The sequence below is a fragment of the Phoca vitulina genome, unplaced genomic scaffold, assembly GCF_004348235.1.
Source record: "Phoca vitulina isolate PV1807 unplaced genomic scaffold, GSC_HSeal_1.0 scaffold13, whole genome shotgun sequence".
In the NCBI taxonomy this organism is placed as follows: Eukaryota; Metazoa; Chordata; class Mammalia; order Carnivora; family Phocidae; genus Phoca; species Phoca vitulina.
Window position 1 is genome coordinate 13312366 of NW_022589716.1, and position 27305 is coordinate 13339670.

Sequence of the window (27305 nt, forward strand, 5' to 3'; positions counted from 1 at the left end):
CCCCCAGTGCCTACAGAGCATCCCGATCATTACAGATGCTGAATATGTTCTGTTGGATGACTGGATGGTACAAAGGAAGGGAAGCCAAGCTGGCCAGAATAAGGCAATGGTGCCCAAGTCCTCAGACGTCACAAGGGAATGAAGAGAAGAAGGAAAAGTGTCATCAGAGCCCAGGTCCTGTCAGAAATTAGCTCTGTGACCCTAAACAAGTCACTGTATCTCCCAGGACTTCTGAGTCCTGAGTGGAAAAATGAAGACCAGACCAGAAGGGCCCATCAAGTCTCTCCCAGGTTTTCTGCTCTCTCATATCTTTCTGTCTTCAGGATTGTTCATGCTTCATCAGCATCCCTACTTTTACATATCTTTTAAAGTCCAATAATATTCGGTTGTGTTCAATAGAGCCAGGGGGTAGGGGCGTCTGGGTGGCTCAGTCAGGTAGGCATCCGACTCTTGATTTTGGCTCAGGTTATGATCTCAGGGTCCTGGGATCAACCCCATGGCAGGCTCCATGGGATTCTCTCTCCCCTCTCCTTCTGCCCTCCCCCACCCCCACTCATGCTCTCTATCTCTCCTAAAATAGATAGATGGAGGGATGGATAGATAGATGGATGGATGGATGGATGGATGGATGGATAGATAGATAGATAGATAGATAGATAGATAGATAGAAAGAACAAGCCAGGGGGTAGAAAGATGCAGCTAATTGAGGAGGGTGACTGTAGTTGCTGAACGAATGCATGAATGAATTAGCAGGCTTCCTTAAATCTCTTTACTTGGTCATCAGAAGGTAAACTTTCTGGTTCTTTTGATAACAAAATATCATTTCATCAATGGCATCTCTAAGAGAAGGGCAACTTCAAATCCCTTAGCAATCCACATGAAAAAGGAGGCTGGTGAATTTACTGCTTCATAAAGAAGCATAGGTTTACCGAAGAGGCCAGCCACGTCTCTACTCAAGAGATGCAAAGTGACCTTCAAAATATCACTTCATTGGAACAAAATGGACTTCTTGCCAATAGGATCAATTGGTTAAAACCACCAAGCTGGTTTTTGCCTAGGTCATTGCTAACATTGGGCAAATAATTCCAGCCAAGAATAGGAGGCACACATGCTTTGTGATTACTGGTCCTGTGAAATTTAATTAGTACTAGAAACTTTGGTATCAACTTCAAGCCACGATAAASATACAATACATTAAATGATGCCAGAACAAAGATGTTCTGCTTAGAACCAACAACATGCAAACACCAATAACCATGCAAACACCAATAACCATACAAACACAGAATATGCGTAGAGACTTTGTTATATAATGTAGTAAGTTAGGATTTTCTTATATTTTCTAGACTGAAGAAGGCACTGTTCAAAAAAAATTGGCAAAAAAAAAAAAAAAATTGGCAAATCACAAACACTAGACAGTATATTTTAGCTGCAAATATTTAAGCAACATATTAAAGTTACATTCAGTCCGCAATGAATAATATTTTCACATCTCAAATGACTAGATAAAATATATAAAAAATATATTAAATGTGAATATAGAAATCAGATTTTTAGCCCAAAGGTGACTAAAATCAAGCACTTTTTTCAAAAAAAATTAGCCATTTTTAAATTTAATTTTATTATGTTATGTTAGTCACCATATAGTACATCATTAGTTTTGATGTAGTGCTCCATGATTCATTGTTTTCGTTTAACACCCAGTGCTCCATGCAATACGTGCCCTCCTTAAAACCCATCACCAGGCTAACCCATCCCCCCACTACCCTCCCCTCTAAAACCCTCAGTTTGTTTCTCGGAGTCCATAGTCTCTCATGGTTCATCTCCCCCTCTGATTCCTCCTCCCTTTATTTTTCCCTTCCTTCTCCTAATGTCCTCCATGCTATTCCTTATGTTCCACAAATAAGTGAAGCCATACGATAATTGACTTTCTCTGCTTGACTTATCTCACTTAGCATAATCTCCTCCAGTCCCAGTCATGTTGATGTAAAAGTTGGGTATTCATCCTTTCTGATGGCTGAGTAATATTCCATTGTATATATGGACCACATCTTCTTTATCCATTCATCTGTTGAAGGGCATCTCAGCTCTTTCCACAGTTTGGCTATTTCCACAGTGGACATTGCTGCTATGAACATTGGGGTGCATATGGCCCTTCTTTTCACTACATCTGTGTCTTTGGAGTAAATACCCAGTAGTGCAATTGCTGGGTCATAGGGTAGCTCTATTTTTAATTTTTTGAGGAATCTCCACACTGTTTTCCAAAGTGGCTGTACCAACTTGCATTCCCAGCAACAGTGTAAGAGAGTTCCCCATTCTCCACAACCTCTCCAACATTTGTTGTTTCTTGCCTTTTCAGTTTTTGCCATTCTAACTGGTGTAAGGTGGTATCTCAATGTGGTTTTGATTTGAATTTCCCTGATGGCTAATGATGATGAACATTTTTTCATGTGTCTGTTAGCCATTTGTATGTCTTCTTTTGAGAAGTGTCTGTTCATGTCTTCTGCCCATTTTTTGACTTGATTATTTGTTTTTTGGGTGTTGAGTTTGAGAAGTTCTTTATAGATATTGGAAATCAGCCCTTTGTCTGTAGTGTCATCTGCAAATATCTTCTCCCGTTCTATGGGTTGCCTTTTGTTTTGCTGTTTCCTTTGCTGTGTGGAAGCTTTTTATCTTGATGAAGTCCCAAAAGTCCATTTTTGCTTTTGTTTCACTTGCCTTTGGAGATGTATCTTGAAAGAAGTTGCTGTGGCAGATGTCGAAGACGTTATTGCCTATGTTCTCCTCTAGGATTTTGACAGATTCCTGTCTCACATTGAGGTCTTTCATCCATTTTGAGTTTATCTTTGTGTATGGTGTTAGCAAATGGTCGAGTTTCATTCTTCTGTATGTAGCTGTCCGATTTTCCCAGCACCATTTATTGAAGAGACTGCCTTTTTTCCATTGCATATTTTTTCATGCTTTGTCGAAGATTATTTGACCATAGAGTTGAGGGTCCATATCTGGGCTCTCTATCCTGTTCCATTGGTCTATATGTCTGTTTTTGTGCCAGTACAATGCTGTCTTGGTGATCACAGCTTTGTAATATAGCTTGAAATCGGGCAACGTGATGCCCCCAGCTTTGTAAAAAAAAAAAAATTAGCCTTAAAGGTCACCTTTCCAAATGACTAGAATGCTGGCATTTAGCCAAAGAAATTTAAACTGGGTGATACCTGCTGGGTGGCCCAATACCGCTGTGTTCAAATAAGATGTTTTATTTCTATTATATATTCCCTATACCACAGCTGACCAGCACCTCTTTGTAAATTAGTTGATATGATCAGTGTGGTAAAAACAGTTTTAATAATCCTAATAATTTTAATAGTTTAAGAATGCTATACATGCATCAAAAATATAAAAATAGTAATAGTTCAAATATCATACATACTCATGCACACACACAAGATATTTATTTCTGTAAACTTCTTATAATGATGCCAGAGAAAAAGTATAACTAAAAATGTTAATCATAGTAGTTGAGATAATATTCAGAGATATTGGAGAGAAAAATGTCTTTTATACAAAGTAAAAATCATTTTAAGGAATACTATCTCAAGAGAGAGCCAAGATAAGTTGGACAGTCTACACATGGGAAGAAACAGACTCCTGCAGAGTCCTTTTTGGACTGGAAAATTATTTGCTTTGGAGGGCAGGAGATGTCTCTTGTGCATTGCAGGATGTTTAGCAGCACCCCTGGACTCCACCCACCACATGCTTGTAGCAATCTCCCCTGCTGTGACAACCAAACTATCCCCAGACATTGCCAAATGTTCCTGGGGGTGGGATGGTTGTAAAGTGTCTCCCAGCTGAGAACCCTGCCTTAGATCCACAACCACCCTAGTTGCAGCTCCAACCCTTGGATGCCAGCCCAGTTCCTGGCTTTAGATCCAGAGTGAGCCCACCTACACCAAGGTCAGACGGTAGGTAAGCAGCTTACTGCAAGGTGGAGCAGCCTCCCAGACTACTTTCTCTTGGGACTAGGTGAGGAGTCTCCCAAATCATGAATTCATCTGCGACTCATCCAGGAAAGCTGCTTAGAAGGCTCTAATCACCTTTTGAGGTCTTGTTCCTTTAAGCAAACTACCAAAACAAAGTGAAACTACTATGATAGCAAAAATGGTACAATCCTTTGAAAACAAAGCAGCAAAAAAATCCAATGACTTAAAATGGTACATAAAGAACCTCATGGGGGAAAAATAAACAGAAACTGAAGGTCATCACAATCTTTTTTCTAAATATAGCTTAACATATATATTAACATATATTTTTAAATTCCTGAACTGATGTTGTATTTTATTAATTTAATTGGTTTCCTATTTTTCATCACACTATTTAGTAACTTCATCTCTGTTGGTTTGGTATTAAAAATAGGCATCCTTGTATATTAACCTCAGGTAAATTGCTCAAATTGTAGTTTAGCTAATCTCTAAAAGTTAATGATCCCACTTGCCTCATGAGTGGGGCAGGGTCATAAAACAGCAAAACACCAGAGTAGTGAGGTGGTTAAGAAGAGCTCCATCACTTCCCTGCCATGCGACTTTGGGCAAGTTACTCTTTAAGCCAGTCTCTTGTTTTAAAAATAGGGACTATGATAGTACCTAGGGGCCATTAGGTTTGTTATAAGGACTCATAACCTAAGGGTGCAAAACTCTTTGCACAATGTCTGGTATATAGTAAGGGCTCAATCAGCAGCAGATAATCCTTTTGTTATAAAAAATTAACATTTGCACGGTCATAATTAAAAATGATCATGAATAATCAATACTTTCATTTTATCACTCTCACCAGAATACCATGCCTCTAACAATCCAGTAAGTTAGAAGCAAGAACTGGAGAAAGAAGCAGTATTCACTGCCAAACAAGACAGTATTCTTCATAAATGCCACATTTTCTTTTTATTAAAAAGGAAAAGGAAGCAAGAGTAGCTAATTTCCCTTACTCAAGCCGTAACCCCTTGTTTGTCTTATCAGGGTAATGGAACCAAGGTTTGAGATGTGGGTAGAACAGTCATTTCCCCATCTTGTCTCATTATGCATGGGTTGGTTCCATCTTGCAGCTTACATAGAACATACCATCCTGTGAACAATGAGTGAGTCTGACATTTCACTGGGGCAAAAGACTCCCATCACAGCTAACAATATTTGTGGGCCAGGAGTGGATCTCAAAGTGATTTCTCTTCTCCCAAGCCCTCATTCATTCAGAATTTGCTGATATAATTTATTCACCCAATGTTTATTGATTGAGGACCATCACCTGCCAAGAATTCTGCAAGGAGCTGGAGGTATCTTGAATACTATGGTTGGGGCACTCACAGAGATTAGCCGTGGGAGGGAAGCCAACATTCACTAAAGGGATGCAGAATTTCAAACTGAGCCAAGAAACGGTTCTTTAAAAGTGTAAAACCTCTCCCAGCCTGCAATGTCAGCAAAGACTTCCCTGAGTAAATGACACAAGAACTGAGTGGAAATCTCTTGGAACCACATTTCCCAGATTCCTTTTAGGGCAGGTCTGGTTAGATCCTGCCAATGAGAGGCACCTGTGTGAAATTTGGAGCTCTCTCCCAGGACTTTAAATCTTAACCAACACCGTGATGTAAGAGCAGTGGGAGGAGGGTGAAGGGGAGCCATCAGCAGAGAAGATGCCTGACCAGACATTCTTGGTTATAAGATCATGGCACTCTCTCCTTTCTCTTGGTCTCCTACAGCTGTCCTGGTTCTTGATCATATTTAATCTGGTTCTACCGGCCAGATACTGGGGCTCTGGGTATCTGCCATAAACTCCCTTTTGCTCAAGGTAGTCAGAATTAGCTTCTGCTGTTTGCGTCCATCAAGCAGTTTGCATCTGGTAATACATCATGTTGCTCTCCATTATGCATGTCTATCTCCCCAACCAGACTGTCAGCTTCTGGAAGACTGGAGAATGTCTTATTTCCCTTTGAGCCTCTAGGACCTAGAGTAGTGACTGACTGACACATAGGAAACATTAAGTAAATGCAAAAAGAATACAATTTTCCATATGTTCAAAAAATAGGTGGTTTGCCAATAATAAATATAAAAGTGCAACTGGATGTTTAAACACCAAGAAAGAGCTCAGTTCAAAGTCCTCCGTAACTTACATCAACTTTACACTAACATGGAAATCTCTATGTTCTATACTCATCTCCTCAGATACTGTTTTTTGATAAACTTCATGAAGAAACCCAGTATGCTAGTAACCATACTCCTGCAGCATCCTTACCTCTGAGATTATCATCATTCAGGATTTTCACCGCCACACTTCCAAATGGGTAGAATAAAGCTGCTGAAGTGGGCAGGTCCATAGACGTCACCCCCAGAAGCCAATTCCACTCACCTCTCCCTGTGCTTTCCAACCCACAGGGCAATCCATGAAGCCCAGTAGGCAGATAGTGAACTTAGCTTCCAGAGAAATCACCATCTGTTTTTCTACCCCTAATAAATAAAGTACCTCTGCTCTATAAAGTGGGACTGAGACCTAGAATGAAAATGGAGATAGAATTTTTGTCCAATTTAATGGCTTTTTAAAAATTTCTTGGGTAGTAAGTTTATGTTGCATGAGCTACATAACAGTCTGAATTTGATCTGGTTCAAATAATGCTACCATGTCCTATAACCCTGGGCATTTATACTTTCCAAATGTACAATGTCATCAAGGTTTTATGACATTTCCTACAAAAACTCAATAGTCAGATAGCACTTCATCAACTGAAGTCGGAATTCAGGTATGAGAACAGAATGCAAAGCCTGCAGCTTGAAAACTGTACTGCTCCTCTGACTTCAGCATCACAGCCGTAAGAGGATAATCAACTGAACAATTTTCATACATGCACATTTTTGTCCCCTACTAAAAGAACTCCATATCTGGGAATTATGGAATACAGCCAAAAATCCATGCTCGATAACTGCTGTTTTCCTACAAAAGCTCGCTCAGAGATATTCTGTCACCTGGGGTTCTCTGTTTATTCAACTTCACTTCCTTCCCCAAGTAACAAAATGCTTAGAGCATTGTGTCCACGCCTGCTGCCTAGACATGTGACCTATTCATGTGGCTTATGGAGGATACAAGATTTCTGAGACCCAGAGCTCTGAAGGCAAGACTGACAGATACGAGGTGCAAGCCTAGCTTTGCCAGGTTAAACATGGCTATGAAAGGAGCATACCCATTTCTATTGGCATCAAAACACAGTGCTGGTTGCCAAAGAGTCTATAAGAAAGAAATATTAAGTAATACTACATGTCTGACACTGACAAAAGTTTATTATTTCTTCCATGCCAACACACCCTAATCCAAAACTTATGCTGTTCCAATCAAGGCCTGCCCTAAAACAGCCAATTATGCTGAATGTGGTCAAAACTCGAAGGAGTCTCCAGTCCCAAAGACAATGTTTCATTGGCCCATTAGCTTCTGTATTAGTTCCACATTTTGAGTAGGTTTCTGAATTGTGTGCATTACTTCCTTGGGATTATCTCTCCTTTACATTGCAGGTATAATAGAATTCCTGCCCCTTCACTATGTTGCCAGTGGTATTATTTCCTCTTCAAATGGACTGGTAAATACTCAGTGAAAAAAAACTTGAAGCTGAAGAGCCTCTCTGAATACACATGAAATATTTCCTAATCCATTATCTAGATGGTTTAAATAAGTGGTGTTATAATCATGTTGCCCAAAGGAGCCATAACATGCAATTGGCTTTGTTCTAGAACTTCCAAACTAGTTCTCAAAACTTTGAGCCTTGCTATTGGGGCAAAGTATAAAATTTTGCAAAATGCGCACATCAGCAAATGTCTTTTGTCACTTATGCATTGAAAGTACCTTCCCAAATTCTTTACCAAGAACATCAATGCCATTTACTCCTCAAGAATAAGAATACGTAGTCTCAACTCCTTATAAAACAAGCAATTGTGATGTTCTTCATCGATTGACACCTGGTGTCATTATCATAAAACTTGAGGTCCAAAGGAAAATGAGGCGTATTCTCTTAAATTGCAATGACCATTTTATTCTATTTTCTCAAAGACAAAAAAACAAAAAACTTGCATCTAGGTTGCATGACCTTGGGCAAGCCTACCATAGGCTTCAGTGTCCTTGTTTCCTGGAGTTAAGAACTGTACTTGCTTCACAGGATTATGGTCAAAAATAAGTAAACAGTGCATGTAACAAGCATAGCAAAGTATCCAGCATACAGTATTCAACATAAGTTCAAAAAATGTCAGCTTTCATCATTATTCACTGCCGCAGATGTTAAAGGAAACGTTTTCTTTGGAATCCTTAGTACCTGCCCCAAGAACTGCCACTCTGTCTCTCTGTTAGTCCCATCTGCCCTTAACAGCCCCATTGATTCAAGGGTCCTCGGTCATGTCTTCCGAGCTCTCTTCTAAACATCTGTATCAATTAGCTAGAGCTGCAAAGGGGAGATCAAATTACCAGGGCATTGTCTGTGAAGATCTCGACAGAAATGAATTAATAATGTGATCCATCAGATCACCAATACCCTGAGAGTGAGGATGGAAGCCACAAGGGCTGGGGGTGGCTTCATGGGCATATGACTTGTGTAGCTGCAGCAGGCCCCATGCTCATCCAGAAATTCTCAATAAAGTTTGAATGATTTTCATTTTGCAAAATTATGTAGGTGGTTATTATGACCAGAGAGTTTTGATCAGAGTGATATAAATTGTTTTATGTTATAAAAGGCCTACTCCAGGTTTTATGTTCAGAACAGCCTATAGGAAAGGTAAGGGTGGAAACGAAAAACAGCTAGGATGCTGTTGATATAAACAAGGTGGGGGATGATAGTGGCAAATGACACCAGAAGGAGGGACCAGTTAGAGTCCATTTGTCTGGAACTGCAACATGGGTGCCCAGCAACATGCCTGTCTGAGGCAGCTCCCAGCAGCGACTCCTCCTGCCTACCACTGGTTCCTGCCCAGTTTCCATGCTGGTACCAAATGGGAATTAAAAAAAAAGAAATTAGGGGCCATTCCCCAAATCTGGATCCCCTACAATGGAGAAAATGAGCTGCTGAAGGAAAAAAAATAAAGAAGGGCCCTAGCTAGATCAAGCGTCTTCTATGTTAGGTGACTGTAGTCGGAACTTATTATATATTCTCTCATTGATTCCAATTAAAAGATAAGTATAAGTGTTAGTCCTCCCCGACCAAAAAAAAAATCAGTATGGGTTGAGCAAGGTAAGATGTACTAAAATTTACATAAATTAAAAATGCATCTAAAATACCTTTAAGACCCACAGAATACATTCTTCAACTCTCCGTAAGGAAAAAAAATTAATTTTTCAGACTTGTTATTATTTTAGATGTAGATCTAAATTTGTATAATTAACTCTATGTTAAAGCTGGAAAATATTAAAAAAATCATCACTATTTAGTTTTCAGGTAATCAAATAGAAAATTCATCAGGCTATGCTAAAAATGGCATTATACAAGCAACAGTAAGTTAAATACCAGTAAGTTTAAAGTTTATACTTCCTAAAGTCTTAAAAAATAGTTTCTTCTCTTCCACGTGCTCAAAAATTTCTCTGAAATAACAGACATGGATGATACCAATTCCCAAACTAAAGGGTTTATGTCAGCTACTCACCTTCTTCTGAAGAACATTGATTTTTCTTTCCTTCACTTCTAACATATCCTTCATGTCTCGAATCTCTCCAGCCAGTGTCCCCTTCTCTTCCGTTAGGTCCTGCAGCTGTTTTGTTTTTTTATTGAGAAAAGATTCTTTCTCCTCCAATCGTAACCTCAGTGCATCCACCTGAAGTCAGGAAAAAGAAAGAAGGGGGCAGTTTTACACAGTGGTCATCAGTAACCATCAGTCATGCCCTGGGAGGAAGTGGGGCAGCAGTGTGCCTTTTCAGCACAGCATGGTCAAACCATTGCTCATGCTCATCTCAATGCCATGTGTTTTAACAGTCTGTGCCTACCGGGGGAGGAGCAAGATGACAGAGGAGTAGGAGACCTAAATTTCGTCTGGTCCCAGGAATTCAGCTAGATAGGGATCAAACCATTCTGCACACCTACAAACTCAACAGGAGATCGAAGAAAAGAATAGCAGCAACTCTCTGAACAGAAAAGCGACCACTTTCTGGAAGGTAGGATGTGCGGAGAAGTGAATCCAAGGCGATATTTTCGGGAGGATAGACGGTGGGGGAGGGGGCCTCCGTCGGCCACTTCTGGCAAGTGATAGAGCAGGGGAGAACAAAATCGGAACTTTTAGAAGTCTGCTCCGCTGAGGGACGTCACTCCAGTAGCTAAGTGGGGGGTGGAACCCTCGCTGGGACAGGGTGGTCTCAGGACCCTCGGGGTCACATAAAGACCAGGGGTGCCTGAGTGAGGCAGAGCTCCCAGGTATCGGAGCGGAGAAGCCGGCTGCAAAGATGGAGTCGAGGAGTGGGCTCTCAGCTCAGGGTTGCCATAAACCATGATCCGTGGCACAGTCGGGCCACTGCTCCTCCAGCAGGGACCCAACAAGCAGCAGATCCAGGGAGACTCCCCTTCCTCCCCGGGGAGGAGCAGTGCAGAGCGCACTGCAGGGATCTGCCAGGTTTGGAGACACCACATCAGGATGATCATATTTGATCACATTCTTTCTTTTTTCTTCCTTTCCCTTTCTTTTCCCCCAGTTTCAGGTCTCTTCTGATTTGTTTAGTGTATATTTTTCTGAGGTCATTCTTACCCTGTTAGCATTTTGTTCTCTCATTCATCTATTCTCCTCTGGACAAAATGACAAGATGGAAAAAATCACCTCAAAAAAAAGAACAAGAGGCAGTACCAACTGCCAGGGACATAATCAATACGGACAGTAGTAAGATGTCAGAACTAGAGTTGCGAACGATTATAAAGATATTAGCTGAGCTTGAAAAAAGCATGGAAGACACTAGAGAAACCCTTTCTGGAGAAATAAAAGAACTAAAATCTAACCAAGTCGAAATCAAAAAGGCTATTAATGAGGTCCAATCAAAAATGGAGGCTCTAACTGGTAGGATAAATGAGGCAGAAGAGAGAATCAGTGAGATAGAAGATCAAATGATGGAGAATAAAGAAGCTGAGAAAAAGAGAGAGAAACAACTACTGGATCACGAGGGCAGAATTCAAGAGATCAGTGATACCATAAGATGAAATAATATTAGAATAATTAGGATCCCAGAAGAAGAAGAAAGAGAGAGGGGGGCAGAAGGTATACTGGAGCAAATTATAGCAGAGAACTTCCCAAATTGGGGGAAGGAAACAGGCATCAAAATCCAGGAGGCACAGAGAAACCCCTCAAAATCAATAAAAATAGGTCAACACCCTGACATCTAATAGTAAAACTTACAAGTCTCAAAGACAAAGAGAAAATCCTGAAAGCAGCTCGGGACAAGAGGTCTGTAACCTACAATGGTAGAAACATTAGATTGGCAACAGACCTATCCACAGAGACCTGACAGGCACGAAAGGACTGGCATAATATATTTAGAGCACTAAACGAGAAAAATATGCACCCAAGAATACTAATTCCAGCTAGGCTGTCATTGAAACTAGAAGGAGAGAGAAAAAGCTTCCAGGACAAACAAAAATTAAAACAATCTGGAAACACGAAACCAGCCCTACAAGAAATACTGAAAGGGGTACGCTAAGCAAAGAGAGAGGCTAAAAGTAACATAGACCAGAAAGGAGCACAGACAATATACAGTTAACAGTCACCTTACAGGCAATACAGTGGCACTAAATTCATATCTTTCAATAGTTACCCTGAATGTAAGTGGGCTAAATGACCCAATCAAAAGACACAGGCTATCAGATTGCATAAAAAAACAAGACCCATTGATATGCTGTCTGCAAGAGACTCATTTTAGACCCAAAGACACCTCCAGATTGAAAGTGAGGGGGTGGAAAACCATTTACCATGCTAATGGACATCAAAAGAAAGCTGGGGTGGCAATCCTTATATCAGACAAATTAGATTTTAAACCGAAGACTATAATAAGAGATGAGGAAGGACACTATATCCTACTTAAAGGGTCTATCCAACAAGAAGATCTAACAATTGTAAATATCTATGCCCCTAACATGGGAGCAGCCAATTATATAAGGCAATTAATAACAAAAGCAAAGAAACACATCGACAACAATACAATAGTAGTGGGGGACTTTAACACCCCCCTCACTGAAATGGACAGATCATCTAAGCAAAAGATCAACAAGGAAATAAAGACTTTAAATGACACACTGGACCAAATGGATTTTACAGACATATTCACAACATTCCATCCCAAAGCAACAGAATACACATTCTTCCCTAGTGCCCATGGAACATTCTCCAGAACAGATCACATCCTAGGTCAAAAATCAGGTTCTCAACCGGTACCAAAAGATTGGGACCATTCCCTACATATATTCAGACCACAATGCTTTGAAACTAGAACTCAATCACAAGAAGAAAGCCAGAAAGAACTCAAATACATGAAGGTGACAGAGCATCCTACTAAAGAATGAATGGCTCAACCAGGAAATTAAAGAATTAAAAAAAATTCATGGAAACAAATGAAAATGAAAACACAACTGTTCAAAATATTTGGGATGCAGCAAACACAGTCCTAAGAGGAGAGTATATAGCAATACAAGCCTTTCTCAAGAAACAAGAAAGGTCTCAAGTACACAACCTAACCCTATATCTAAAGGAGCTGGAGAAAGAACAGGAAATAAAGCCCAAACCCAGCAGGAGAACAGAAATAATAAAGATCAGAACAGAAATCAATGAAATAGAAACCCAAAGAACAGTAGAACAGATCAACGAAACTAGGAGCTGGTTCTTTGAAAGAATTAACAAGATTGATAAACCCCTGGCCAGACTTATCAAAAACAAAAGAGAAATGACCCAAATACATAAAATCATGAATGAAAGAGGAGAGATCACAACCAACACCAAAGAAATACAAACAATTATAAGAACATATTATGAGCAACTCTATGCCAGCAAATTAGATAACCTAGAAGAAATGGATGCATTCCTAGAGATGTATCAACTACCAAAACTGAACCAGGAAGATAGAGAAAACCTGAACAGACCTATAACCACTAAAGAAATTGAAGCAGTCATCAAAAATCTCCCAACAAACAAAAGCCCAGGGCCAGATGGCTTCCCAGGGGACTTCTACCAAACATTTAAAGAAGAATTAATACCTATTCTTCTGAAAATGTTCCAAAAAATAGAAATGGAAGGAAAACTTCCAAACTCATTTTATGAGACCAGCATTACCTTGACCACAAAATCAAAGACCCCATCAAAAAGGAAAATTACAGACCAATATCCCTGATAAACATGGATGCAAAAATTCTCACCAAAATACTAGCCAACAGGATCCAACAGTACATTAAAAGGATTATTCACCACGACCAAGTGGGATTCATTCCTGGGCTGTAATGTTGGTTCAACATCTGCAAATCAATCAATGTGATATAATACATTAATAAAAGAACAAGAACCATATGATCTTCTCAATAGATGCAGAAAAAGCATTTGACAAAGTACAGCATCCTTTCTTGAACAAAACTCTTCAGAGTATAGGGATAAAGGGTACATACCTCAATATCATAAAAGCCATCTATGAAAAACCCACAGCAAATATCATTCTCAATGGGGAAAAACTGAGAGCTTTCCCCCTAAGGTCGGGAACACGGCAGGGATGTCCACTATCACCACTGCTATTCAACATAGTATTAGAAGTCCTAGCCACAGCAATCAGACAACAAAAAGAAATCAAAGGCATCCAAATCGGCAAAGAAGAAGTCAAACTCTCACTCTTTGCAGATGATAGGATACTTTATGTGGAAAACCCAAAAGATTCCACCCCAAAACTGCTAGAACTCATACAGGAATTCAGTAAAGTGGCAGGAAATTGAGGAAGACACAAAGAAATGGAAAAACGTTCCATGTTCACGATTGGAAGAACAAATATGGTGAAGATGTCAATGCTACCTAGAGCAATCTACACATTTAATGCAATCCCTATCAAAATACCATCTACTTTTTTCAAAGAAATGGAACAAATAATCCTAAAATTTGTATGGAACCAGAAAAGACCCCGAATAGCCAGAGGAATCTTGAAAAAGAAAAGCAAAGCTGGCGTCATCACAATTCCGGACTTCAAGCTCTATTACAAAGCTGTCATCATCAGGACAATATGGTACTGGCACCAAAACAGACACATAGATCAATGGAACAGAATAGAGAGCCCAGAAATGGACCCTCAACTCTATGGCCAACTAATCTTTGACAAAGCAGGAAAGAATGTCCAATGGAAAAAAGTCAGTCTCTTCAACAAAATGGTGTTGGGAAAATTGGACAGCCACATGCAGAAGAATGAAACTGGACCATTTCCTTACACCACACACAAAAATAGACTCCAAATGGTTGAAAGACCTCAATGTGAGACAGGAGTCCATCAAAATCCTAAAGGAGAGCACAGGCAGCAACCTCTTCGACCTGAGCTGCAGCAACTTCTTCCTAGAAACATCGCCAAAGGCAAGGGAAGCAAGGGCAAAAATTAACCATTGGGACTTCATCAAGATAAAGAGGTTTTGCACAGCAAAAGAAACAGTCAACAAAACCAAAAGACAACCGACAGAATGGGAGAAGATATTTGCAAATGACATATCAGAAAAAGGGCTAGTATCCAAAATCTACAAAGAACTTATCAAAATCAACTCCCAAAGAACAAATCATCCAATCAAGAAATGGGCAGAAGACATGAACAGACATTTTTCCAAAGAAGACATCCAAATGGCCAACAGACACATGAAAAAGTGCTCAACATCGCTCGTCATCAGCGAAATCCAAATCAAAACCTCAATGAGATACCACCTCATACCAGTCAGAATGGCTAAAATTAACAAGTCAGGAAATGACAGATGTTGGCGGGGATGCGGAGAAAGGGGAACCCTCCCACACTGTTGGTGGGAATGCAAGCTGGTGCAGCCACTCTGGAAAACAGTATGGAGGTTCCTCAAAAAGTTGAAAATAGAGCTACCATATGACCCAGCAATTGCACTACTGGATATTTACCCCAAAGATACAAAAGTAGGGATCCGAAAGGGGTATGTGCACCCTGATGTTTATAGTAGCAATGTCCAAACTATGGAGAGAGCCAAGATGTCCATCAACAGATGAATGGATAAAGAAGATGTGGTATATATATATACAATGGAATATTATCCAGCCATCAAAAAAACCCGAAGTCTTGCCATTTGCAATGACATGGATGGAACTAGAGGGTATTATGCCAAGCGAAATAAGTCAATCAGAGAAAGACATGTATCATATGACCTCACTGATATGAGGAATTCTTAATCTCAGGAAACAAACTGCGGGTTGCTGGAGTGGTGGGAGGTGGGAGGGATGGGGTGGCTGGGTGATAGACACTGGGGAGGGTATGTGCTACGGTAAGCACTGTGAATTGTGTAAGACTGATGAGTCACAGACCTGTACCTCTGAAATAAATAATACATTATATGTTAAAAAAAAAAAAAAAGATAGTAGGAAGGGAAGAATGAAGGGGGGAAATCTGAGGGGGAGACAAACCATGAGACTATGGACTCTGAGAAACAAACTGAGGGTTCTAGAGGGGAGGGGGGTGGGGGGATGGGTTAGCCTGGTGATGGGTATTAAAGAGGGCATGTACTGAATCGAGCACTGGGTGTTATACGCAAACAATGAATCATGGATCACTACATCAAAAACTAATGATGTAATATATGGTGATTAACATAACATAATAAAATAAAATAAAAAAAAAACAGCCTGTGTCTACCTTAAAGTCCTGTTGTGTGTGCATCTGAACAGTGACACTTTTTTAAATATAAGGTTTATATGAAATATAATGTATTATGAAATAGTAGTATGTCTCCCTGTTGCAAATGCATAAGCTGGAAAACAAGGCACATTGATACTCCATTGTGCAGGGAGGGCACGACACCACTCGTGCTCTGCAGCATCCTCCAAGAATATGGAGAACATAATGAGCCATGCCACAGACATCTGGAAGAACAAGACTGACAAGCAGAGAAACACTCCTGAATTAGAAAAATACAGGTTGCCAAGAGGAAGGAAATGCTATGGAAATGACCACTCTCCAATATTATGAAAGACTGCTTTCCAAATACTAAAGAAAAAGAAAAGATAAAAAAAAAAGTCCTATTTCTACCTTAGCTCAAAAATTAGATTATCACAATTTCTGCTTTCCAAATGTCAGTAATAAAATGAGGAATCATAAGCTTTATTTTTTACCCTTAACATTCCGAAGACCGTGTGCAAAAAAAGTTTACATGGGTGATGTGAGATTTGGGGGTGATGATGGAAGAATTTAATCCTCACCCTCCATACCAGAAATGTGGTAGATAGTAGCTACATCAACAATCGAGAAGTAGTGAGTTGGCTAACTGAACATAATGCAAAATTTTAAAAAGGAAAAAAAAGAAATTTAATTAAGTTTGTAAAAAAAGAAGAAGAAGAAGTGAGGCAAGCATGTTACTTAGAGATATCAAAATAACCAGGCAAAAAGAGTTAAAACAGGCTGTCTTGGGGAAGAAGAAATGAGATAGGGTAAGTAGGGGTCTGCTGCATCTCATCACAAATCTTGTTGAGCATTTTTCTATTATACTACCAGCAAGTAAAGTATGGACGAAAAAAAAAAAAGACAAAAAATAAAAAAAAAAAAGAGAGACAGGAATACCATAAAAAGCCAAAATAAATAGATATGTAAATCCTATCAGGACACGGATTCAAAAGGCAACTTGGAACACTGGAAAGGACACTTTGGTTTTAGACTGGATTCTGCTTCTATCTATGAGAATCAGGACAAATAACCCCCCTACCAGCCCTCCAGCCTCAGTTTCCCTATCTATAGAACAAAAAGAACCCCCTAAGTGCCTAACATTTTATGATTTTAAAGGCAAGAATCAGTCTTAGGTAGACTACATCAGGGAAGGATGATGATATTAGAAATACAAAAGTTATCAGAGTAGAAATTCCTTTTTTTAACCCCTTTCCAAGAAAGGAGCACCAAAGTTGTGTTTCTAAAGGTCAAGGATGATGGGAGGTTGATGAGGAGAGAGTTTCTCCAGTTTCTGTCCCAGAGAAGAGGTCCCAGCAAGGAAAGGAGTCAAACAAAGGCTTGAAGCCCAGTTTGCAGAAGGATCCTGACCACATTATGAGACAAAATGGACATTCTGTTACCGCACATGGTGAAAACAGCAGATTCCTTAAACATCTGATGGCTGTGTCTCTTCATACATAAGGGCCATAGACATGTAGGGGCTGGGAAGTGAAGGGGATATTCATGTCCTGGGGATCTTCCCTTGACTAAATGAAAATTCATACCAGCTGTGTTAAAGCTTAAGCATCCCAGATTCTCAAGTGGCCTATATTTGTTTAAAGTTGTCTCCAGCTACCAACCTAGAATAATATCAATACTTCTCTTTGGGGTTTCATCCTATCTGGCAAAAAAAGAAATGTGATTTTTAGTTTATACATAAAAGATGGCACTCCAGATTCTAGTAGTGGCTATAAGGGGTTACATTCAATTGTAGAGATTTCCCACAGGATGACCAGGACTCAGTGTGAATCTGAGAAGAAACTGTGGTGCCATTAGCCCTGCATTCTAGCTGTCACAGATGGATGGTCTATATCTGGGCTAGAGGAAACATTCAACATCCAAAACCGTGATATAAATAAATTACAATATGGGAGGTAGTAAGTGGTGCTGGAGAGAGTTTAGAAAAAGAGACTCTGTGTTGATAAATAATATGCTTAACATTTACTGTGACTTCTTGCCATGTGTGATCTATTAGTGCCCTGCTGCATCTTCCTGAGCCTAGAAGAGATAAAACCCTAGGTGTAAGAATATTTCTCCAAGAGTAAAATAGAGAACAAGGATGGCCATGATCAACACACTGCTCACAACACCCAAACTCTAAATGGTAGGAGGATCTGTGCCAGCTAGGTCTTCTGTTTGGGAGTTTATTTTCCATGCACACAAATGCATTTATTAGCGTCAAAGGAATTTGAATCATGACCTTCGATCACTTCAGGCTACCCTTATAGCTTTGCAGTCTCCTAAAAATCAAGACACAAGGTTTAGGGTCTTTTTTTTTTTTTTTTTTAAATAAAACTTTGACCTGAACTGCATCTAATTCTCAACCAACATTAGCCCAGTTTGTAGTAAGCAAGTATGACATCATTTCTAAAATCAAATTTTAACTTCCAGATGGTGCAAAACAACAAACAGGCACACAGGCCTCCTGATGCACAGAAGTTTAAGTACAGGGAAGATCAGAAAAGAAAGTATACAGTCGATTAAAAATTAGAATATATAGCTGCAAATTGGGTTCCCCTCACGAATATTTGGACTTCACTCAACAGTGTACATCATTTATAAAAGAATCAGAAAAGCCTTGAAGGTTAGATTATATTCCAACATCAGGTAGAGACATAAAAGTTAAAATGTTTGGGAATATGAAATACCTTTCTCTGCCTCTTCACTCAACACCAAATAATTTTAAGGGCCTTGACTCTCTCTCTCTCTCTTAAACTTTGGCAGTTGACTCAATAATAAAACTTGGCAAGGCAAAGAGCACCATCATTTCCCAGAAACAAAAGAAAATTAGAACTGTATGATATAGTCAGTGCACAAAGACCCATAGGTTGAATTTCCAATTTTTACGTATGACTTAACCGCATGGGAACTAGTCACCTAATGTTAAAACTAGGACAATCTTTTCATTTTAGGAGAATTACTCATTTTCTTCTGATCCAGTTGTATGTGTATTTGTGTGTGTGTGTGTGTGTGTGTGTGTGTGTATAAGAGCATGTAACATAAAAATTTAACCTTTTATCTGGCAGTATAAAACATGAAACATTTGTTATCACTTCAGCTCCAGGTAATAACTTGAAAGAAAAGGGCGATGGCAATAAAATTGGCAAAAATTGCCAAAATCAGAGTTAAATATCATTAATCTTTATGTCAGCACCCAGGAATTATAAGCAGTTCCATTGGTGAGGTATGTTTCTAGAAGTGCTATACATAAGCCTCCTGACCTTTCTGCTGTATTTTACATAGGCTTCAGAAACAGTTTCAATGTTGTGACCAAACACTAAGTGCTACTTGATGTGCCATAAATAATTTTTAAAAATCAAACGGTTCATTTCAATCTTAAAATGACTACAGCAACACTTGAGGAAAAAAAAAAAAAAACCCTTGAGAGGGGAAAAGGGGCCACTTGAAAATTTTCGCAGATTAAATACTACTTACTTGACAACACTTCAGGACTTGAATAAACACACTATCACAAAGAACAACTTTTTAAAAAATGAAACTGGAACACTCACAAAACTCCCAATATAGTTTTATTTCACATTCAAATTTTCGTTTGTTTGTCTTTCCTAATAGCAGACTTGGATTAAGGGTATATTTGAATTTGATTCAACTTGCAATCATTCAAATGGGGAGACACTTTCAAGTTGAAAGTATGCATAATGTACACAGCCTCCAAAGACACAAACACTAAAAATAACCTAAAATCAAAAACTTGCTGTGGTGGTAACCACTAGTTCTCACTCACATCCAATTCTCCTTGCCTTCCTGAATCCAGGGAAGATCTCCCTTCCCAGCCCCTTGCAGGAAGATGCGGGTATGTGTTTTATTCATGAAATGTAAGCAGAAGTGACATACGTCACTTCCTGTCCATCCATCCCCACACTCTTTCCCTTAGTCAGAGATCTTGAAGGCTACATTTTGCAGATGGTAGAGCTACAAGATAGCACAACCCCCATAAATCTGGATCCAAGTGACCATGAGAAGCAAGGTCACTCCCCACCTTCTGCTGCTCTAATCCTCAACCCTCAACATGGGTTGGACTTATAGTATGATGTGTCAAACCACTCGGAAATTATTATAATTTCCATTGGTTTTGCTAAGGAGTGGGTACGTTAAAACTAGAAAGGTTCGTTGGTCTTACAGATTGCTATAAACCCGAAAGAAAAAGGGCCACTATTACTCCCTCTACTCCTTCTATGTGTAGGACCTCAAAATCTACTTTCCCCTATTCTTTCATCCCAAATCCAAAGAAACGGGGGTGGGGAATGACAGAAAGTGAAGGACAGAGCTAAATGGAGCAAGTAGCAGAACCTTGGGGAGTGGACACTAAGGTCAAAGGTCAAGATCTTGGGAGCAGAGAGAAAGAGATCAAAGAGGAAGAATCCTCTGAAGCACACTGGTTTGAACTTCCATTTGTAGAGAAAAGTGGCCCAAGTGGACAACTCTGTTTTGCAAAAGTCTCTGCCTTGCAAATATATATGTTCAAGCAACTCATGGTAATGGCCATGGCCTTACCCACAGGCCTTCCAAATGTCAGGAACACAATAAGCTGTTAGATGCAAAATGAGGATAATAACAATACCTCCTTCATCAAGTTATTTTGAAGATTAAATTAAATAACATGTAATGCACTTAGCACAGTGCTTGGCACCTAGAAACACTCAATAACTCTTCGCTATTGTTTTTTTTTTAAAGATTTTATTCATTTATTGTCAGAGAGGGAACACAAGCAGGGGGAGCGGCAGGCAGAGGGAGAAGCAGACTCCCCACTGAGCAGGGAACCCATGCGGGACTCGATCCCAGGACCCTGGGATCATGACCCAAGCTGAAGGCAGACACTCAACAGACTGAGCCACCCAGGTGTCCCTGCTATTGTGATTATACTATACTACTTTCTACAACTACTAACCCAGTGATTTATATACTGTAAGAATGCAATAAAGGTTGCTAATCAGCAGCCCTCAGGAAAAGTGGAGACTCAGTAAATAAGATTCTGTGCTCTAACATGTAGCAGGGTGTTATATTGTCTGTCACTTACTTTAAAATATTTCAGCATACACTGTATGATACGTGTGTGTATGTGTGGAGGGGCATAAGGGTGGGTGGGTGGATGGGTGTATTTCCCAACTGGAAATAAATTCTCCAGGGGTAGTTAATTAGCCTATGAAAGACTTTAATTAAAAGCTGACATGCCATAGTCAGCTACCAAAAGTTCCAAGATATTCTTTATATTTGATGAACACCTGAAATTTGGTCAATTAACATAATTGATGTGAGGAGTGATTTTTCTTTGGTGATGTGAGTGGTGTTTGAGATCTGTGGATTGGCTAGAAATGCTACACAAGTACTCCTACTCTTCCAGGAACAAGATTTAAGATGGTTTGTCCAATGGAGATATGTAAGCCACATCTGTAATTTTAAATTTTCTAGTAGCCATGTAAAAAAAGTAAAAATAAACAAGTAAAATTACTTTTAATAATATATTTAATTTGACCCACTATATCCAAAACATTATTTGACCTGTAATCAATATGAAAAATATTTTACATTCTTTTTTCTTCAAAATCCAACATTTATTTCAACCTTTCAGCATCTCTCAATTAGAACTAGCCACAGTTCAGGTGCCCAATAGCCACACATGGCTCATAGCTACCATGTTGGACAGTGCAGGTCTATGACTAGTAAGCACAAAAGTTTCAACCCTTACATTTCAATATCCCCTGCATATAAACGCTTCAGGGAGGATTCTGGCCTAATAGCAAACAAGGTTGGCTGAGCTCTACCCAGAAAACATAATCGCATTGACCTAGCTAGTGTAAACCATTTTTGACCCCAAAATGACAGACAGCTGGAACCTGAAGGAGCACTCTGGGAGGTTGTGATGTACTACGTAAAGGCAAAGTTATGGGGCAGGAATCCTACAGCTTTCCTTTGTCTAAACATCAGACGTTATTGATCTTTACCAAAGAAAACCACATAACTGTCAATGACCTAACTGGCTTGGTGATTCTGTTAGTACGGTCTTTCTGGAGTCTTGTTGAAGAGAAGAATTCAGAATAATCATTTCTTTTTAAAAACTCTTTTTATACCAATCCTTAATTATAGCAAAAGTTGCCTTTCAGAAAAAACGTCCTTCAGCAGTTGCACCATCAAACACCAGCTATATAGATGAGGGTATGTCCATCTCTTATGCTATGCTTGGTTGGGTTATGCCCTTCTACTCTTGGATTTCTGCAGCTATTTTGATTTCAGATTTCTCCTCTCTGTAGGAGCTTTTCTTTTAAATCTACAGTAACTAGAATTATACATTCATTTAACAAATATTAGGAATCAATTTTGTACCAGGCATTGTCCTAGGTTAGAGATACAACTTTAACAAAGCTATCAGGTCTATGACTTACTGAACCACACATTTGTGAAGTTGGGGGTGAGGTAGAGGAAACGAGTATTATGTCAATATCATCAGCAAACACAATTTTTAGAATAAGTGGGAACTAATACAAATATGAAATCTAAAAGTTTATGTAAAATGCTTATAGAAAAATGGAATGACAAAAGGCTTAATTTGTGGATATTTGTGTTTATTGGTGAAAATGCATATGCGTGTGCTTGTATGCACACAAAATTATAAAATTCATGATTTAGAAAATATTGGCTATTGTAAATCAAACCTGGACAGACACTTTGGTATTCAGTAAAATGGCTTATTTGACCAATAGCTGATTTTTACTGTGCAATCTTGGAACACTAAATGGTCTTCATTGATCTTTAAATCAGTTGTGTTTTATACCTGCTCCACTGCTTTCAAGATAATTTTGAATAAATCTGGGTCTTAAAAAAAAAGGCTTATAATACTAAAAAGTATGAACAGATGATGTATTTTCTCTTTTAAGAATTTATTTTCTAGCTTTGTCTATTAAAGAGGCTTACAAAGGGGCACCTGGGTGGCTCAGTCAGTTGAGCGTCTGCCTTTGGCTCAGGTCATAATCCTGGGGTCACGGGATCGAGCACCACATTGGGTTCCCTGCTCAGCGGGGAGTCTGCTTCTCCCTCTGCCCCTCACCCGGCTCATGCTTGCTCTCTCTCTCTCTCACTCTGTCCCTCTCTCAAATAAATAAATAATCTTAAAAAAAAAGGCTTAGAAAAAGTGACTATCTCCGTGTCAATGAGCACCTACCCAAAATGCCCAGATTGTGGTCTTTAAAAACCATATCTCAGTAAAAGAAATCAGTTTCATGGTAGAAATGATTAATTTTAGATCTGTGGCAAGAAACATACAAGGTGAATATAGAATACTTTGTTGAACCAGAAAGCAAGGAAATTATTAAAGGCCAAATAGTTTTTTTATTGGCCATGCATGGGACAACTGGATGCTGTTGTATGAACAGACAGTGGGCACGAATGGAGTTTGGGGACAGGTAGGGAGCTACAGCAGTCAACCAGAGGAGAGACAGTAGCTGCCACAACAAGGATGGAGGTGATAGAGAGGAAAACCATGGCTGTGCTTAAGACATATTTTGAGATACAATCAGCAGGCAGCTGGCAGAACTGAGGGTTTATATGTATAGGGATGTAAGGAAGAAAGGAATCAAAACTAATTCCTGGCTGGAGCAACTCTTTAGATAATCCAATTATTGCCTGTGCAGGGAAAGACTAGGGAGAATCAGACTTGGGGGTACAAAATCAAGAGTCTGAGATTAAGTTAGATGCAAGGAAACATCCAAAAGGTAAATGGCTATATAACTTGGAAGACCCTAGGACAACAGAACCTGAACTACAGTCTAACTTATGTGTGGATAAGCAGTCCTGTACTTATGTCTACATTCCTCCAAAAGACTAATTAGGACATCTACTGCCCATTTACAGATTAACTCTCACTTAGATGCAGCTATTTGAGACCAAGTTGATAAACACTTGTAAAAAGATGACATCGATATAGTTGAAAACCAAGAGATATCCCTTTCCTAAAAATATTCCTGGTTTTTTATCTTTATTTTTAGGGTCTCGCTTCTCCATACACTCATGAATAGCAAGAGATTTGGTCATTTCTATTATGCCCTTAAGTTCCTCAAGGCAAATGTCAATGATGTATTTACTGTCCTGTTGATCACTGCAGTCAGTAGATTGATAATGACTGGGGAAAATCGGGTTCTATGGTTCTGCTTCTGTGGGCTACCTTTCCTCTGGCAACCAAAAGCTTATGCATTTGACCAAGGGAAAAACCTATATTATATTTTAAGATATTTAGATAGCACAAAAAGAAACAATAATGGCTGTATTATAAAGTGCTTCATAATTTACAATATACCTTTCTCTTAAATTATGTCTGTTCTCTTATACAATTTCAACTCAAAAAATAAAATTCAGGGATATTTAGTATTGTACAACCACATGCTGTGCTTATAAAAGTTAAGTTACAATCACTAGCTTGTTAATAACACAGTTGAGATTTTCAGGTTGTAAAGGTGCATTTTGTCTTACCTACCTGTCAAAAAATTTTACTCAAGACCCACATGCCACCTACTTGAAGAAAACAATGCTTGGTTAAGAGTGCTTCGAATCACCCACATGGAAGAATTCGTATCATATGCAGGTTAATAATCCAGCCAACTTTATAAAGCCTGTTTTCATACTTAAGTTTTTGGCTACTTCTTGCACTAAAATTAGGTGGTTTTAAGTGACTAGTCCTAAGTTCAAAATTTAATGTTCACTTCAGTTCCAGCAAATTTCTGAAAACACATGGGAATTGTAACTCATGTGTTAATACTTAAAGTTTTTGTTAATAAAACTTCCAACACTAACCTTACCTCATTGAACTTACCTCACTGGTTTTTATGCTCACTATAAAACTATAGCTGTCATAATATTTTTGAATTACTACAAAAGGAAGTAAGCCTTTCCAAAGTCAATGTTATTTTGCAACATGATGATAGTTATAAATTCAAAATACTTAAAACCAATTTGCAAAGCTATCAATCTTAGTAACTCCTAACATTTAAAAACCCCATCTTCAAAACATTCACTATTATCAAAAAACAAGTTTAAGAAAATACCATGTATCATTCATATTGTACCTTCCCTTCAAGTAAGTACATTATATTTAAACAAGAAGATGCATTTGAACATACAATTTTAAAATACTGGTTCTACTTAAATATGCCATGAACTTTCTAAACTATCACTGAAGCCCAAAGAACTTAAATCACTGATAATTTAGTACCAAGGTTAAGTAATAATTTTGTGATCTCAAGGTCAGTGCTTTTCAATAAATCCAAATAAGTAATCTCCATCTAGGTATGCTTGACATGTTTGTCAATGACTGAGAAATTAGGAACTGTAGTCATTTTATTTAAAAGAGAATTAAACCCATATTTTAAAGTCATGTCTCTCAAATCAAGACCCAGACTCCAGGAGGATGGGCACTTGTATTCAAGGATACATGAGTTTGCTATAAGAATTGTTTTATGTTGTCTTTTCTTTTTGATGATTATCTCAAAAGTTAAAATGAACTTATTATGGATCATGTAAATAACCTCTTATAAGCAAGAATGTTAAGAGATTTCAATATCTGCTTTTGTGTTTGCATTTAAGATTCCTTTGGGGTAAAATGGAGAAAGCACAGAAGGACTTCTTATTTCTCTGATATGCCATCGGACATCATGGTGGCCATGCAAACAAGGGGTTCATTAGAACTACAGAAACAGCAATCAGTGAGGAAAGCAGGGTATCACACAGAACACCACTATGCAGACGTCCTGAACTAGCACCTGTGCCATAGTGGTTGGTACCATATTCATATCAAGTATAAATTAATGTCCAGCAAATAATCCTTTTCCATATAAAGTTAATATCATTAGTTTAAATTTTATAGGCTTTGGCACTGTATTTTCATTTAGTGTGTAATTTTGATTTGGCTTCATAGTTCTTTAGAGCTATAGGCATGCCTAGTCTTATCTTTGTGCCTAATTAAGTAACATAAGAAATAATTATTACATTAAGCAATACTGAGTGTCAGCAACGTTCTTTTCACTTTTTTCTTTTAAAAGGAATTTCTTTTTCTTCCCAGGTGTGAAACAAACTGCTCTAAGTAAACAGTATTTATTCTTTGAAATCTTCCTGGGTGCTGTGCAAGTGTTAAATGGAGGAGTAGAGGTGTGTTCCATGATCAAGCTAACTGGGGAAATGTGGCTAGCTCTCCTAATTTATGGTAGACATTACCATACTAAACTTTTGACATCCCATAACAAAGATCTTACCTAACTCACCTTTTGCTGTATCTTTTTAACCACAAAACCCTTGTTCTTCTAAGAACACATAATAATATCCTTCAGAAATGTTTAGGAAAGATTTTTCTTGAGTATCTTTTAGCCATCAAATTTTAAGGCATGGCATAGATATGAAATGTTTGAGTGTGGTGAAATGAGGACACACCACTGAATTAGATTCAGTAGGCCCTGGCTCAGAGTCAACTGAATATTTTCAAGAAGTCCCCTGTGCCTCATAGTGTGTTAGGTGATGCACCAAAGTGTCGTATGCATTCCTCATGGTCACCTGTGAGGGAGGTATTGTTTTTAAGTAAAAACACTAAAGCTCTGAGGTCTTGTAGGGCTAATTCAGGAGACTGCATTAAAGCCCCATCTTCTAGTTCAAGATCCACTCCACCAGTCTGCTTCCAGATTCATTTATGGCTCTGCTGGCACCTGGAGGTGGGGCCTTTGGGGAAGTCAATTCCTTCTCAGGGACTCAGGTACCACCTCTATAAACCAACACAATTTTGTTCAATGGCCTCTAAAGTCATCACCTACCCCAAATTTTTATGATGTCTCAAAGTGAGTGATCCAGATACTAAAACATATTTTAAAACTTTGGTAATTAAAAGAGTTTGGCATTGATGCAGAAAGAAAAAGAGTAAGTCCAAAATAGATTCACATACTTATGGAAATTTAAAGATTTATTTATTTATTTGAGAGAGACAGAGAAGAGCAGGGGGAGGGCAGAGGGAGAGAGAGAACCTCAAGCAGACTACGCAGGGCTCAATCTCACGACCCTGAGATCATGACCTGAGCCAAAATCAAGAGTTGGATGCTCAACAGACTGAGCCACCCAGGCGCCCCATACTTACAGAAATTTAGTATATGATACAAGTGAGATTTAGATTCAATAAAGAAAATATGGATTATTTAATTAATAATGACTGAAAACTGACTATCCACTTACAAAAATACTAAGATAAAACCTTACCTAACTCCTAATCACAAAAATAAATTCCTAATAAAGAGTTAGATGTAGGCGTGCCTGGGTGGCTCAGTCAGTTAAGCGTCTGCCTTAAGCTCAGGTCATGATCCCAGGGTCCTGGGATCAAGCCCCGCATCGGGCTCCTTGCTCTGCGG

General features: G+C 38.9%; 1 protein-coding gene across 1 annotated transcript in view; it reads right to left on the reverse strand.

Annotated features, from left to right (window-relative positions):
* The window catches only part of ERC2 (ELKS/RAB6-interacting/CAST family member 2), a 959419-nt gene that overhangs the window by 544336 nt on the left and 387778 nt on the right, over positions 1-27305 (reverse strand). The window contains exon 8 of the mRNA XM_032412144.1: positions 9651-9818. Coding sequence (XP_032268035.1) covers positions 9651-9818 — 168 coding nt within the window. The remainder of the gene's footprint in view (positions 1-9650; positions 9819-27305) is intronic.